The sequence below is a fragment of the Schistocerca gregaria genome, chromosome 1, assembly GCF_023897955.1.
Source record: "Schistocerca gregaria isolate iqSchGreg1 chromosome 1, iqSchGreg1.2, whole genome shotgun sequence".
NCBI classification, from domain to species: Eukaryota; Metazoa; Arthropoda; class Insecta; order Orthoptera; family Acrididae; genus Schistocerca; species Schistocerca gregaria.
Genome location: NC_064920.1, coordinates 925,729,030 through 925,746,773, shown reverse-complemented (window position 1 = coordinate 925,746,773; position 17,744 = coordinate 925,729,030). Strand labels below are relative to the sequence as shown.

The following is a 17,744-nucleotide window of genomic DNA, read 5'->3' as shown; positions in this document are numbered from 1 at the left end:
CAATAACTCAGTATCTCCTATTCGACTGCTGTGCCGTGACATGCGGCTGGCGCCGTTCGTAGCTAGGTGGCGATCCCGTGCTCAGCCGAGTTGCGGAGCACCTCTATCGCCATTTGTGCGTACTGCTGTGGCGGCACTGTTAAATGTCGTGGCACTGTCACAACACTTTTCCCCCCTTGAAAAAAAACACTCACTTCCTTGGAGACATGAACAGTGCGGAGACATCCATGGCCTCTTGTGAGGCCCCGAAAAGATCCAGTGCAGAGACACGAGAGTATAGTCGAAAATGTCCAGGACGGAAGCTCATGTGTGGAACGTGCCTCCTGGACGAGATGATGGGTGAAAACTCCGAAGGAGCATCCATAGGTGTCGTGGACCTGGGGGTGTGCTCCAGCGAGATGAGTCCCGGAGAAGGCGGCGTCGCGACTGGGGCCGGTTCCGGCGTACTCGGAAGAGGTAGCGACGTCGGCTGCATCAACACATACGGTAGATCGGCAGCAGTGACAGGACTGGCTTCTCGGGCTGGTGGAGGTGAAGGAAGGGGCGGTGGCACCTGCGTGGCCACCACTCGTGGGTGCATCTGGTCGTAATGGCGAACAACCATACCGTCGTCCGTACGTATTTCGCAAAGCCGGCGGCTGCGAAGAGCCTTGACCACCCCTGGAATCCATTTAGGGCAAGATCCATACCCTCGTGCCCACACGTCGGCGCCCACCGAGTATTTTCCCGCACTAGGGGACACAGCACAAGGCCTGACAGGGTGAAGCAGGTGCAGTAGAGTGCGTGGTTGGCGGCCATGCAAGAGTTCAGCAGGGCTGCGATCACCCAGAGGCGTGAATCGATAAGAACGCAGAAATTGCAGCAGAGCATCATCTGTGGAAAAATCACTAAGGAATTTTTTCATCTGGCTTTTGAAAGTGCGGACAAGGCACTTGATCTCCCCATTCGATTGCGGATGGAAGGGTGCTGCTGTAACATGATGAATCCCTTGTCCAGTACAAAAATCACGGAAGGCCTGCGAAGAGAACTGAGGGCCATTGTCCGTGACGATCATGGGTGAAAGACCTTCTAGTGCAAAGATTTTGGACAAAGCCAGCATCGCCGCCGCAGTGGTGGGCGACGGACATCGAACAACAAACAGAAACTTCGAAAATGCGTCAATCAACAGTAGCCAATAAGTACCGAGGAAGGGGCCGGCAAAGTCAGTGTGCACCCGTTCCCATGGCTGTGCCAGATCAGGCCATGGAGAGGCATTGTACGAGGTGCAGCCAGTTGTTGAGCACACTGACCACACGCAGCAACCATGTGGGTGATGTCCGAATCAATACCAGGCCAATAAACGTGCCTGCGGGCCACGAACTTAGTCTGAGAAATACCCCAATGGCTTTCATGCAACAGTTTGAGAACATCTTTGCGAAGAGAGGCTGGCACCACGACCCATGGAGATGCGCCATCCGTGGTCAGAAGAACAACACCATCATGAACAGACAGACAAAGGTGCAAGGCATGGTAGTTGCGAAGGGGATCCGATGCCCAGCCCTTGGTCCTGTCCGGCCAACCCCGTTGAACAAAACGGATCACCTGACACAGGACCAGGTCCCGCGCAGTAGCCGACATGACCTGCGAACCTGTAAGTGGAAAACCCTCGACCACACGATGTTCTTCCTCATCAATGTGGAAACAGAGTAGTTCATCATGATCGAAAATTGGGTCGGGGCCCATTGCCAATCGCGACAATGCATCAGCGTTGGCGTGCTGGGCCATGGGGCGATAGTGAATCTCATAGTGAAAACGAGACAAGTATAAGGCCCAACGTTGCAGGCGGTGAGATGCCTTATCCGGATGCGACACCGATGGGCTGAACAGAGAGACCAGCAGCTTGTGGTCGGTGATGACGTGAAACTTAGAACCATACAAAAAAACGCTGAACTTTTTTAGAGCGTAAATGATAGCGAGCGCCTTCTTTTCGATTTGAGAGTAACGCCGTTGCGTATCGTTGAGGGTCTTGGAAGCATAGGCGATGGGTCGTTCAGCCCCATCCTCATACCGATGGGTGAGAAGAGCTCCTAAGCCATACTGTGACGCGTCAGTTGCCAGAACAAAGTGCTGACTCGGACGCAATGTGGCAAGACAAGGCGCCAACTGCAAATGAGCCTTCAGGTTGACAAAAGCCTGCTCACACTCATTGGACCAACAGAAAGGGACGTTTTTGCGTAACAGCCGATGTAGAGGATGAGCTACCACCGCCGCGGATGGAATGAATTTGTGATAATAAGCAATCTTGCCTAGAAACGCCCGAAGTTCTTTGACGGTAGACGGCCGGGGTAGAGCGTTAATAGCCGCAACATGCTGACGTAGAGGACGTATACCCTCAAGGGACAAGTGGAAACCAAGGTACACAATGGAGGGTTGGAAGAACTATGACTTGTCCAGATTGCACCTCAACCCAGCCAAATGCAAAACGCAATACAGTGAACATGCAAAACCCGAAACAGTGAATGCAAATTGCGAAGGTGCTCCTCAGTGGAAGCCCCCGTGACAACAATGTCATCCAGATAGTTTATGCAGCTGGGAACGGAAGCCGTGAGCTGTTCCAAAAACCGCTGAAAAATGGCCGGAGCGCTAGCGACGCCAAATGGTAACCGCTGGTACTGATACAACCCACAAGGAGTGTTGATGACGAGAAATTCCTTGGAAGAAGCATCCAATGGCAACTGATGGTACGCCTCCTGTAAGTCAACTTTGGAAAAGAACTGGCCCCCAGCGAACTTGGTAAATAACTCCTCAGGATGGGGAAGAGGAGAAGTGTCAATGAGGCTCTGAGCGTTGACAGCGGTTTTAAAATCACCACACAATCGCAGACTCCCGATTGGCTATGCGCATTGGCTGGAGGTAACAGGAAGGAGAATCCCTGAAGCTGTTAACCTGTCTATCTCAGCCTTGACAGGTGCACGCAATGCCACCGGAATAGGGCGTGCCCGGAAAAACTTAGGGCGAGCTGTAGGTTTAAGAGCAATGTCTGCTTCAAAATCATTGGCACGACCTGGACCAGCAGAGAACACGGACGAAAATTCAGAACACAATCCATCCAGCTGTTGATACGGAATATCCTCAGATATGAGGTGCACATCATCATCAATGGAGAACCCGAACAACTGGAAAGCATCATAACCGAACAGGTTTTCAGCACCCGCATAAAACGTGAGGGGCCTAACAACAGACTTGTAGGCAGTGGAAGCATCAAACTGGCCAATGATAGGAATTTTCTGTTTATTATAAGTTCTCAGATTTCACGTAACTGGAGACAAGGGAGGGGAGCCCAACTCCAAATACATGCGAGAATTAATGAGAGTTACTGCAGAGCTAGTGTCCACTTGCATGCGAATGTCTTTATCCAGAACACGAACAGTAACAAACAACTTATTTGTTGGAGAAAGCACACAGTTAACCTCCATGTCCAATGCCTCGTCCTCGTCGACAGGAACTTTAGGGGACTGACACACAGAAGCAATGTGGGCTTCTTTCCTACATGAATTACACGTGGCCCAACGATTTGGACACACGGTCCTGTCATGCTGTACGAAACAACGTGGACAAAAAGAAAGTGCGGAACAAATCTGCTTCTGTGGTTGCTGTTTTCGCTGTGAGCGTTGCGGCCCAATGCGACGTTGTTTACACGAGGGAACCGCCGCCACATCTTCGTTCTCCTGTGAAACAGGCAAATTGTCCGTGTTGAAAGTTGACTGTACAGCGCCCACATCACACCATGCGTCTATTTGCGCACCAGTAGCGTGACAAACTTCAAAGGATTGAGCGATGCTTAGAACTTCCGACAACGACAGGTTTGGCAGTTGTAGGGCACGTTGCCGAACTTCTGTATCAGGAGCAAGCCATAGAATAGCATCCCTAACCATTGAATCAGCATAAGACTCATGATGAGTGTCCGCGACAAACTGACATTTCCTACTCAGACTGTGTAGTTCCGCAGCCCAAGCCCAGTAAGATTGATGGGGCTGTTTACGACACCGGTAGAACGCCACGCGGGCGGCAACGACGTGGGTGTTTTTTCGATAATAGTCAGACAATAAGTCACACATTTCTTGGAAGGGCAGGGAGGCAGGTTCCCGCAGAGGGGTTAACTGAGATAACAGCTGATAGATCCTTGGGGAAATCCAAGATAGAAATAACGACTTACACATAGGAGCATCGAAAACACCGAAGGCCAAGAAGTGTTGCCGCAAACACTTCTCATAATCCTCCCAGTCTTCAGCGGCCTCGTCGTAAGGAGGGAATGGAGGAAGACAGACGATGAGTAAGAGACGTCGACAGCGCCTGAATAGCAGCCGTCAGCTGTGTTTGTTGTTCAATGAGCTCTTGCATAAGCTGTTCCATGTCTGCCCCATCATGAACACACAAATCCACAACGCAGTGAAAATATCCACCTCGTCGCCAAAAAGTGTATCACCAATAATTGTGTGGATATTCAAACAACTCACTTAGAAACAATAGCTGGTTACATGATAACAACTCAGTATCTCTTATTCGACTGCCGTGCCTTGACATGTGTCCGGCGCCGTTCGTAGCTAGGTGGCGCTCCCACGCTCAGCCGAGTTGCGGAGCGCCTCTATCGCCGTTTGTGCGCACTGTTGTGGCGGCACTGTTAAATGTAATGGCACTGTCACAACAATATATATATTCAGTAAACTACATTAAAAAATCAGTAGTGTCATATCTCAATGTGGAACTTGAAACTTGCAGCACAGGGCAGGAGCATGTAGAGGAACTATGGCTCAAGTTTAAAGGAATAGTTAACCATGCACTGGATAGAAATGTACCCAAAACAACACTTAATAATGGGAGGGATGCTCCATGGAATACAGTTATTGCAAAGAAACTTCTAAAGAAACAGAGACTGTTGCGAAATAAGTGTAAAAACCATGTGCAGGATTATAGATAGAGAGATGCTCAATGAAAAGTGTTTGGCTGTCAAGAGAGCAGTGTTGATGCCTTCAATGACTACCATAGCAGAATATTATCAAATGATATTTCACAAAACCCAAATAAATTCTGGTCATATGTAAAGGCTGTTAGTGGCACCAAAGTTAGTGTCCAGTTTCTAGTGAACGAGACAGGAACTAAAACAGAGGGTAGCAAATCAAAAGCTACAATGCTTAATTATGTTTTCAAATGTTCCTCGACAAAGAAAAACACAGGAGAATTGCCTCAATTTAATCCTCATAGCACTGAGAAGATCACTGAAATAACAGGTCAGAGGTGTTGAGAAACAGCAGAAATCATTAAAATTGAACAGATCTCCAGAACCTGATGGAATCCCTGAATTTTAAGCTGAGTTAGCTCCTCTTCTAAATTAATCTATCATAGATCCCTTGAACAAAAAACTGAGCCCAAGTCTTGGAAAAAAGCACAGATCACACCTACCTATAAGAAGATTTTTGTAATGTTGACTGGTAAGAACTGATAGTCTAACAAAAATGGATTTCTGTGGCCTGAGAGCTAACAAGTGAATTAAAATACATTCCCCTAATTACAGAAGGCTAATATATGTTATTAGTTTCAGTTTTCTGATTTTATTTTATTTCAAAGTTTTTTACCAATCGAGCAGTAATCACCTTGCACAACAATGAAGTTATTTTTGTTGTTTTGCTAAATATATGTGGTTTTTATTGATCTTTTCCATATATGCAGTCAATTTATAAGAAATGGAGTGTTTCATTCCACACTGTTGGCTAGTTTCAACTTTCCACTGGATTTCAAGTGCTCATTTTCATCTTCTGGCACATATAGCTGTATACCATAATAAAGAACAAACATGAGACAGTACAGTACTGGTGCTCCAAGAAAATTTCCATCCTGAAAACTGGCCTACTTCATTGAGGATCTGCACATATGAATGTGCCCTTTAAATAAAATTACACATTTTAGTTTGGTTGACGAAATTACTATGTTCTTGGAGTGTCCATTGATGTCTTATTTCTTTTATGATGTCATGTAAGATCTATTAACGTTATATGTCTACGAACGTAAGGGCTTCCTATGTCATCGTAGCTGCCGACGCGCAGTACCTTGTTTTCTGGTGCTCTCTGGCAACTGTTGAAATGAAACCATGTCTAAGAGGTTGCGGGAAAATATTGTGAATGGTTCTTTGAAAAGCATTACTTTCAAAGGAAATTTCCTTTTACACAAGATGAATTACGTTAGTGTGAGAATGTGCAATGAATTTCTTAAATCACAGGGCATTTGACTCTCATTTAAAACTGAAAACTTTGAGGACCAGCCACTTACAATAATTTCGAGCCCAGAAGACCAGGCTTTAATGCCATTGTTTAAAATTTTACTAGTACAGCTGTGTGACATGTTAAAGTGTAACACACGTAAAAACGACCAATATTGTATATTAAAGCTCAGCTTTTCTTAATCTTCAAGACTAATATTATATGTGAAAGCTTAGCTTTTCTTGTAGCTGCACTATGTATATTAATTTAAACTATTAACTTTTCCTATTTGTATGTTCATGCTACTTAACAGTGATATTTGTATTGGCTGACTACATCACATGTCGTATGCTTTTAAATCTACTGTCATTGCGAGATCACATGACATGAGCTATGATTAGCTTACAAAAGTGCATCGTAGTCTCTAATTCAATGCTTCAGAAAATAATGTACTGTTTTGGTGGAATTCGAATTTATACTTTCGTGATATGAAAATATAGAGCATACACATTGCAGCGCATCGAAGATCTTTCCAAAATGTGTTTTTCTCCCCCTTGTCGAGTTTTGTTTTCCAAAGTGCTGAGAAGCTCTACGCTGGTGTGTAAAATCTTTACCGTTCAAAGGACTGATATTCTTACAGCTCCGGAGGAAAGTATACTGTCGCTTATCATGGAAAAAGTGTATTTTCACCTTGGAAGAAGTGTACTTTCATGTGGGAAAAAGTGCTTGTTTAACTGCAAGATCCGGGAAAAATCAGTTTTTTTTTTTGCCCCCAGTCCACATGTACACCCGGCATGTTGGATGGAGAATCACTGTCAGATGTGGAAGTAACTTAAGGTGTGCTCCAGGGAAGTGTGTTGGGACCCTTGCTGTTCATGTTGTATATTAATGACCTTGCCAACAACGTTAATGGCAACCCCAGACTTTTTGCAGACAATGGAGTTATCTTCAACTACAGCCCAAAAGAAGCTGCATACATTTCAGTCAGATGTTAGTAAGATTTCAAAGTGGTACAAAGAGTGGCAGCTTGCTTTAAATGTTCAGAAATGTAAAACTGCACTATTCACAAAATGATAAAAACGTAGTACCGTATGACTGTAATATCAATGAGTAACAGTTGGAATTAGCCAACTTATATAAATACCATTTTTTGTCTGATTGGTTGAGAGTGTACAGAGACCCTCTGAACAGGGAAACTCTTTAAGATAGTTTCAAGAACTGGCTTTAAATGACTGGTGCAATAGGACATACCCTCTGCCGTGCACCTGACAGTGGTCTGCGGTGTATAGATGTAGATATTGATGTAGCATCACAGTAATCTATTACAGAAATGCCTCTGAAAATTTCTTCGCACATGTTTGTGCAAACTCTTTACATGGTAATTGCTGTCTAGTATCCATTTCAGTGTTTCAAACTGAAGTTAAGAAGGTGACATGAAATAATATGTATCATCATCATAATCAGCAGCAGCAGTAATACACAAAATTTATAATAGTATAATAAAATTCATGATTAAAAAAGCCATGCAATATTTTTTGCATTCTTTGATCCTCCCCTAATTGAACATAAAACTCAGTGCATTTCTCATTTTTTCTTTACAGGCATGACTTTGAAAGTGAAGCACATATTTTAGCACGGCTTAAAGATCGTAACATTGTGCAACTACTAGGTGCCAGTCTCACCACTGAGCCACCATGTCTTGTATTTGAGTACTCTTCCTGTGGAGACCTGAATCAATTTCTACAGGAGCATGTTGCTGACACATCACTGCCTCGTACCACCAAGACATTGAGGTAAGATAAGGGCATGCAGATAATTTTTATGTAACCATAAAAGAAAACTTTAATTTTTAAGTAAATGTTGCTAAAAGGAAATATCTTGAATCCATATACATAATTAACTTTGCAGTTTTTGTAACAGATAATGGTCCAGCTATCTAGTGTTAAAATGACTTAGATAAACTACAGTGATCTATAGAATAAATAAGCTACAGTGTATTGGAAAATATTTGCAACACAAGTAGGGGGTCACAAACTTTCAGAGGGAGGAATAGCTTGGAGTATTTCTCACTCATACTGCCTTTCTTACATGGTTTCTCTGTCATTTTTATGCTTTCAGAAATATGTAGAAATTTCAAAGGTAATAATGAATAGATAGTCACAATAATCCCTGTCACTTTTATATTTATTTGTATGTTCTTTTTCTTTCATCAACAAATAATTTAATATGACACACCTAATATTTTCTGTATCACTAGTACACCTATATCCTTATGCATAAGCAGTGTGGTAATTAATGCAGTTAAGATAACGTACATCTTTTTAACTCTGAAAATCTAGACACAATATAGCAGAAAACATGAGTATTACAGTGTGTGAGAAGCTGGTATCAGACTGTCCTAAAGAAAGTCATCCTCAGACAAAAAACACTTTTCACTTATCGGTAGTCACCCCAGGCCCCCATGCTCCCTCTCCCCACGTAAGTGCGGAGCACGGGGGAGAGGTTATCTGGAGGTCCTATGAAGGTGCTTAGGAGACTGGCTGCAGCAAGATGTAGTAATCCTCATGCCAGAGGTGCAGTTGAATATGGGTCCGGCTCTTGAGACGGGAGGCACAGGGGAGGCCTGAGGGAGCATTGTCTTGGAGCAATGTGAGAGGCAGTGCCTTGGGGAAGTCTCCCAGGGTCCAAGCATGTGCAATGATACTGTTCAAGGTTTGGCATTGACCAAGATGCACGTAGTACTGGTGCCACTTGCGAGCAATCTATGTGGCCCCGTAGGGGGTTCAAGAGACGCATGTACAAAATCATCCCATAACATGCCCAAGTCCTTATTAAGGAACATTTGTGGAGTGCTGTGATGCTGTTTGAAGGTTAGAGATGTGCTCGTACATGCTCGACCAGGACGGATAGTGAGTCTTGATAGGGAGGTGGGATGCCATCCACGAACTTTGCAGGCAGGATTAGTGACTCACTGTAGAGGTTTTCTGTGAGTGATGCATTCAGGCCCTCCCTGTGCTCTCCATATACGGCTAGAAGTACCGAGGGAAGTGCCTCGGGCCAGAGCCTACCATGGCACATGAGCACAGTCTTGAGTGACCAGTGCCAGCATTCGACCAGGCCATTGCTCTGCGGGTGGTAGGGCATGGTGTGGAACTTCGACACACCACACAGAGTACACAGCCAGTTAAACATGTTAGACTGTCCATTGCCAGGGACGAAGGACAACCAAATCAGCAGGGCACAGGAGTCATCGATCAGGTCCTAAAGGTTGATAGGAGCAGTGATTATATTGGCCAATGAGAGGTAGTCCGCCACCATGTTCTCCACCCTGCAAATGTGTTGTACATCTGTGGAATACTGGCTGATGAGGCCAATGTGGCAAAACCTGCATGGAGGGAGATCCTAAGAAGTTGTCAGTTTTTTTTAAGAAGAACTGGAGTGGTTCTGTTGTATCACCCATATGCTGCTGTACCACAATGCGGGTGGGGACACTTGTGCTTCTGGGACGGGGTGGCCAAGGATAATGGCCTCGGAAAGTGCGGTCTTCAGATTGTTGAATGCGTCAATCAGGTCATTTGTCCAAGGGAGATGCCATTTGCCTGATGTCTCCTTCCCATCAATGCATCAGTCAAAGGTATCTGTATAATGAGTAATCAACAGGACAAAATAAAAAACCAAATAAAATCAAGTCACAGCTAATAAACATTCTTTTTGTATTTATTTACCTTATGCTCTCCATACTCCTCTTCCACTACTAAGTTTTTCATAAGCTTCTTGACAATGTTTCACGTAATAATTTGCTTAGCACCAGCTTGCTCTCATATGCATTTTTTTTATATTTCAAAATTATGTGATTAGTTAATTCAGTTCAGTTCCAAATATGTGTCAATAAAAAATCTTGAAAGAGAAATTACTTTTTGGAGAGAGAGATGATAAAGAATGGTATAAGAAACCTTGCCACTGTCTGTGATTTATATGAAAATTTATATTATTGATTTACTTTTATTTCTGTTTTAGTTTTGGATGCCTGATTTATATGGCCACGCAGATAGCATCAGCAATGAAATATCTTGAGTCTCTGAAAATTGTCCACAGAGACTTAGCAACAAGGTGAGTGTGTTCTGTATTTTAAAAGTATTTGTTTGTAGGGTATTTTTCTATTAATAGCCCACATAAAAATCTACTGTAAGCAGACCTTAAAGCCTGTTTTATTTATGTGTGCACATAAAAAGTCACTTACTCTAACAACAAAATAACATTTATCATCTGAAAAGATACTTTATCCAGCAAATAATTGTATTCTTCCATGAAAAAGATGATGCAAATAGTTCAGAATTCATGCAAATCCAAATTTTATTTTTAACTGAAATTTGAAAATTTTGAATTTGTGGCACATGCATTTTTATTTCAGTGTTCAGTCAGCCATGTCTTAAGAGTACTTTTTGCTTCTGTTTTCCAGTATCCTTTCCTGGTTCATTTCACAAAAGACACTATGTATTTTTAATCACATTCTCATCATAACAACGTTACCACCAGCACAACAGGTATTGCTGTCAAGTGCCATATGAAAATATAACCACTCAATTAACTCAAAGACTTCTTGTTAGTGAACTCTACTTCACTGAAGAAAATCTTCACAGAAACTCTTAAATTTAATGTTTTAAGTTAACACAGGGTGCTGTAATTGAGCATAAAAAATATGTTCTGTGTTTACAGTATTTTATTTTCTGCTGTACATGAATTCACTGACTGGACTGAATAAGTTCCTCATAAGTCACCTTCAGTATTAATTTACAAGACAGGGAAAATATAAACACACATTAGGTTGTGTAGTGTAATTAACAAACGCTTAACTACCTCTGAGAAAGCATTTTCTACTTTTATGAGTGGAATTTTGGAGTTGCACTTTCATCCTGAGATTTAGCAGAGCTTTCCAAAAAAATTCTGCAAACTTAAAGTTTATACTGGTTGTCAGTGTGCTGTTCTGGGACAAAACAAAATTTAAATACTGAATTTAAACAATGATTGTAATTCACCATAATACACTTTGAGACAAAACAAATGGCATACCATGAAGGAATTATCCTAATGATGAGATGGGAATTGGTAGATATGATGTGCAAGTGCATAGAAACAAATGATTACAATTTCAGACAAAAATGGATGATTTATTAAAGAGAAAGAACTTCACAAATTGAGCAAGTCAACAACATGTTGATCCACCTCTGGTCCTTATGCAAGGAGTTATTAGGCTTAACATGGATTGACAGAGTTGTTGCATATCCTCCTGAGAGACATGCCAACTTCTGCAACTTCTGTCCAATTTGTGTGTCAGAGTGTCAAAATCCTGAGATGGTTGAAGGGCCCTGCCAATAATGCTCCAAACATTCTCAGTAGAGGAGAGTTCTGATGATCTTTTTGGCTGAGGTAAGGTTTGGCAAGCAGGAAGACTCTTGCCATATGTGCGGGTATTAGCTTGCTGAACCCCAGGCCTATAACATGTCTGGGAACACGCAGACAACAGTGGGAGACCAACTTGACTGTCTCCCACCATAAGGCCAACAACCAGGAGTGATGCTCTGGGGCACCATTTCTTTTCATAGCAGGATCCCTTTGATTGTCATCCATGGCACCCTTACACAACAGTGGTATGTCGACGATATTCTACGCTCCATTTCATTGCCCTTCATGACAAACCATCATGGGCTATATTTCAGCAAGATAATGCCTGCACACTGCTTGTCTTCATGCCTGCCAAACCCTACCTTAACCAATGAGGCCGCTGGATCTCTCCCCAACTGAGAACATTTTGAGCATTACGGGCAGGGCCCTTTAACCAGCTCAGGATTTTGACAATTTAGCACCATTTGGTCAGAATTTGGCACGGTATGATATCCCTCATGAGGACATCCAACAACCCTGTGAATAAATACCAAGCTAAACAATTGCTTGCAAAAGGGCCAGAAGTAGATCAATGCGTTACTGACATGCTCAATTTGTGAAGCTTTTTCTCTTGAGTAAATCATACATTTTTCTGAAATTGCAATCAATTGTTTTATCTGTGCATGTGCACCATATCTACTGATTTCCATCCTGTTCAGATAATTCCTTTGTACGGTGTTTGTCCCCCCCTCCTTGGATTTCACAAGGGCACGTGTTACTAGGGCTTGTAGCATATGTGCTACGTCAGGTCTCAAATATTAGTGACTTGTTTTCAGGGATACCTTTGATGAATTTTATTTATAGACTGAAAACTAAAATTAATTTGTTATTATATCTAAAAATACAACAGAAAATTGTTCATATGAGGGAACTTAAAAATGTAAGTTAACTGGCAGGTCATGTAACTTTTACTGAATGCTGTACTACAACTTAAAGTGACACAGATACACAACATTATTTTTCAGCTTAGTCACCAGACCCTGTAAAAATCAGCTAAAGTGTTCTAAGAATTGTTCAGTTCCTTAACAACAGAAATCTACTCCTTGGTCAAAAAGCCATTTGAGAATTGGTGTGTGAATTTCTTCATCATTGGAAAATCTTCAGTTGCTGTGAAACACTTTCCTTGACTGCCAGGATATTGTCATCTTTGGTCGATATCAATGTCCTTTGTTCCTGAACATCACCCATGTCTGTGGAGCCTTGATGAAATTATTGGAACCACTGCACTATGGCTGGATGTGATACTGCATTTGGTCCCTGTACTGCCAGAATTTCATGGAGTATCTGTGTGCAATTTAGAGATTTTGCCCACAAGAACATTACTGTTCCACTTCCTTTAACTTTGTTTGCCACCAGATCACGTTGTGCAAATGCCACAATATCTACTTGGAGCAACTGTCCAACATCTTCAGGTGGTTCAACCTTGCTGGTGACTAGGTACGACTGATGGGATCTGCACATTGATGTCCCATTTGTAGAACATGCTAATGAAGAATATGCAGGTGCAGAAATAGCACATGTGCAATGATTTGCAGATAGATGGTGCCATATTCAAACTCTCTCTGCCAAAAATTGCAGAGCGGCTCTCCTGTGCGTGCGCTGTGTGCTGCATTTACCAACCGTACAGCCATACGTTACTCACCAATGGCTGTACTAGACCAATGTTATGACAATCCTGTTACAAAAGAATCTTCATTTTCAAGTTCAAATTCAATCCAGGGAGCAGAATGAAGATATGAAGACACCAACCACTCTAGCCTTTTTGCCATATTTTAGTGTTATGATGTCAAGAATCGGAAGAGTCCTTGGAAGATATCTGCAAAACTGAGAAACCTGTTAGGTTTGGTTAAGGATGACCTTGGACAGAGGAAATGTGTTGTGTACAAGACTCCTTGTCAATGTGGGGCAAAGTAAACAGGTCAGATGTGCTGATGCTGCAATGAACATCAGTGTCATACACACCTTTGTCAACCAGAAAAGTTGGCAGTTACAGGACACTGTCTGAATACAGGACATCGGATTATTTATGAAAAGTCGGAAGTTTTATCTAAGGCATTACATTTCTGGGATTGCATCATAAAGGAAGCAAAACATATACGTACAGCCGATAATCTCATCAACAAGGATGTGGGATTTCAACTGAGCACAGTCTAGAACCCTGCATTGGCTGTTTTTAATTTCATGAAGCGAAAATGAAGATTCTTTGGTAACAGGCCCTTCTCAACATTGGTCTAGTATGGCTGTTGGTAAGTAACGGCTGGCCACACTGTTGGCAAACACAGTGTACAGCGCACTCACAGGAGAGCCGCTCTGCAATTTTCGGCAGAGGGGGTTTGAATATGGCACCATCTATCTGCAAATCATTATGCATGTGCGATTTCCACACCTGCACGTTCTTCGTAATCGTGTTCTAGAAACAGGGTTTGGGCGTGTGGATACCTTCAGTTGTACTTAGCCACCAGCAGGGTTGAACCATCTGAAGATGTCGGACAGTTGCTCCGAGGATATGTTGTGGAATTTGCACAACGTGATCTGGCAAACCCATGAAGACTATTTACAACCTCATTGTCGATGGGACATTAAAACCTTACCTTTCTTCTTTCCTTTTCTTCCACTCTAGTGATCATGTGCCAGTTGTTGAGTTTTCCTTAAGTCTACCTTAAGTTGCTCAGTTGGTTCATAAAAAAACAAGAAGAAATAAAAAAGTACACTTTACATATTTGAGGATATAGTTCAAGGAACAGCTACTTGTAACACATCGTAAACATACCACTGACTGTAACTCAGAAATGGAAGGGCTGTAGGCCATTTGTATTATAGCACATTTTTCATTCTCTCTTAGGCTCAGCTCACTCTTAGATACTTGTTGCGTTTATTCCTCAGCCTACCATGTATAAAATATATGCCATTTGTGCAGTGTTTACTGTTGTATTCAGGTGTGACTTTTCTTAAAATTCATGTTTTCAGTTGTAGTTGTGTTGTTAAGCATAAATTTGTGTTTGTTATTTTAGAAACTGTTTAGTTGGCAAGAACTATCACATCAAAGTTTCCTATTTTGGAATGAGCCGCAGTCCATATTCAGCAGACTACTATAAACTTGAAGACTGGGCAATGCTGCCTATAAGATGGATGGCTTGGGAGAGCATATTACTAGTAAGTAAAAACCAATAACTTTCCACATGAGTTTTAAAACTGTTCAATCAAAACTTAACAGATAACACATAGGCTTTGCTGGTAACATATACAGGTTGTAAATAAAATAATCTGAGTAAAAGCACAAGTAAAGTTATACAATAGAAGATGATTAAGAACTGATGAACAAGGGTATCTTCAAATTTCAGTGAAAAATACAATCTATAGGAGCTAGGAGGGGCAATTTAAGAGGCATTGAATTTCACTTTTTACTTGATTTGTTTATCTTTCCTGGACTGAGAGAAATTAAAAGCACAGTTCCTCAAAATGTAAGGAATAATTATCTCTACACTCATTATTTGTGAATCAATTAATAGACCTAATTATTGATTGGTAGTAAATATTTGTTTAATACTTTCATGTATATTTTATGGCTCCGTCTCGTTTTCTTTATTGAAGTGGGCCAACAACTGAAATTTCTGATGTTACGCTCACATTGCAGTTGGACACATACTTACTAATGTGTAGCAAACAGGTGACTGTTATTACAGATTTTCTTAGGGTAATGATGTGGGCAGTAGAATTATATGTGCTAAATTGTACCCAAAAACATTTTGAGACTAGTTAGCCTGTCTGATCTATAGGGCGATCAAAAGTTTCCTTTGTAGCAGCCATCTTAGAATTAATTGAGTGAAAAGAAGTAGTTTTTTGTAATAAACTGCCTGATGAAAAAATAACACAAAGTTGGATGTCAGCATTACTTCATACACGTACACAACACGGTGACAGGTAGAATGGTCTCCAGAATGCAGTAGTGCTGATAGTATTGTTCATGCTTAATGTTAGGAGGCCTGGTAGGGTATATAAGGGACATGAACAGCATTATACGTTGAGTGATCACTGTGAATGACAAGGGGGATTCTGTGTATTCATATGAGACTGAATTATCAGCACCTGATAAGAATTTCAAAGGGGCATCATTGTGGGTCTCTATTTCGCCAGTTGGTAAAATTCTGCAATATCCAGATTTTTAGGGCATTTAGATGTGACAGCGGCCCAGTGGCGAATTGCTTGGGAATGTGAGGGCAGACATACTCATCGTCAGTGGTCCGGTCAACTACTGACCACCACAAAAGAGGGCCATCATATTGTGCACCAGTACACAACAACCTCTTCACATCAGTGACTGCCACCTGAGAACAAGTAATGGACTCCCAGCAGCATTCTGTGTCGTACTGCACCATTGGTCAGAGACTAGCAGGAGCCAGAGCAGGGAATTACTGTCCCACGCAGCTGCAGTTGGAATGGTGCTGTGACCAGGAGCAAGGATTGCTGATGAATGGTGTCACATCGCGTTCAAGGATGAACATTGGTTCTGCACTACCTCATGTGGCCATCAGCAAATATGGTGAAACCTTGAGGAGAGGAGCTACTTGACTGGTTAGCAGCGGGTTCAAAAAAAAAAAAAAAAAAACTGGCAGCATCCAGCAGAGTGGTGTGCTGAGAACATTCACCCTCAATACCAGATCTGCTGACACCATTGGTATGGGATGACATGGTGGGGAGTCAGGTCCTATTGAACCATCTTTGGTCAGTTTTTTTATTTTATTTTTTTTTTTTTTAAGTCAAGGAATCTCTTAAACCTAACAGGAATGATTAAACCCTTACAGCAGGTGATGCGAATGCTAGAATAAGGAACTTGCCTTTACCAAGTGTTATGGGACCTAATGATAAGCATGTGTTAAATTCAAGTGCAAGAACATTGATAAAGTTTTTTAGTTTCAATGATTAAAAAATAACAAGCACTTACTGTAGTTATAAAGATACTTATACTTATCATAAAAATGTATGAACATGTATTTATGTATGGGTAGACCCCATTTAACATGGATTCTTTATCCACATTTTTAACATATACATGATTTTAGTTTTAAGTCCACTATTGCTATTTGTCAGCAGTACCTGGAAGCAGTAATGTGCTAGCACATCTCAACATACATTTTCTGTCAATACTCAGTTCAGGTCAGTAAAGCTGTGATATTGCACTTGACAGTGGCTGTATTTTAAAAAAATTGGGTAAAAGGAAAGGAAGTGTGTCTGCCATGGTAAAGAGGTGTTTACTAAGGTCATGCTCAGCAGAAACAAAGTTGGAAGTTATGTGACATTCAGTGCGCTTTGGTACTTAGTGAATCCATTGTGAGAGCTGTTTCTGACACTGAGGAATCAGTTCAAAAAACTGCTAAATCTTCCACTAACTTAAATATGACTAGAGGGACCAGATCTTACTAAGAGGCAATCAAAAGAATGTATGAATGTATGAAAGGCTAAGCAACTGCATTGGGCACCAGAACCAACAGCTGCTACTTCAGTTAAAGTGAAGACCTTGTATGCAGATTCAATGAAAGGGGATGGTTCAATACCTTTCTCAGCTAGCTCAGGTTGGTTTGATCACTTCAAGCTTTGTTTTGGTTTTCACAACATGTAAATGACAGGACAGCCAGAAAAAAGCAGCAGCTGAGAAATTTAAAAGAATATTTAAAGAAATTGTGACAGAAGAAGAGTATGCTACAAGGCACGTTTTTAACTCTCATGAACCAAGCTCATTTTTGAATTGAGTGCCTAGCTGCAGGATGTGTTCTATTTAAGAAAAAGAGCTCCAGTGTTTAAGATTGCTAATGATTGATACACCGTTCTTCTTGGAGGAAATGTTACAGGGGATTGCAGATTAAAACCTCTTTTGGTCTACTACTCTCAAAATCCTACGGCACTAAAGTGTTGTGACAAGAGCAGGGTGGACGTTTAGTGAAGATGAAATAAAAAAGGTTGGATGACTTGTGCTATTTTAATTGACTATTTTTTAATGAACTAAATAGAGTATTGAAGGCCTACAGTGATAAAGAAAAAACCCCTTTCAAAATTCTTCTTCTTCTTCTTCAT

General features: G+C 41.7%; 1 protein-coding gene across 3 annotated transcripts in view; it reads left to right on the top strand.

Moving 5' to 3' along the window:
* The window catches only part of LOC126275217 (discoidin domain-containing receptor 2-like), an 842,049-nt gene that overhangs the window by 789,371 nt on the left and 34,934 nt on the right, over nt 1–17,744 (top strand). For all 3 annotated transcript variants that reach the window (XM_049977178.1, XM_049977180.1, XM_049977179.1), the window contains exons 14-16: nt 7,835–8,026; nt 10,251–10,343; nt 14,687–14,828. In XM_049977178.1, the coding sequence (XP_049833135.1) occupies nt 7,835–8,026; nt 10,251–10,343; nt 14,687–14,828 (427 nt within the window). The remainder of the gene's footprint in view (nt 1–7,834; nt 8,027–10,250; nt 10,344–14,686; nt 14,829–17,744) is intronic.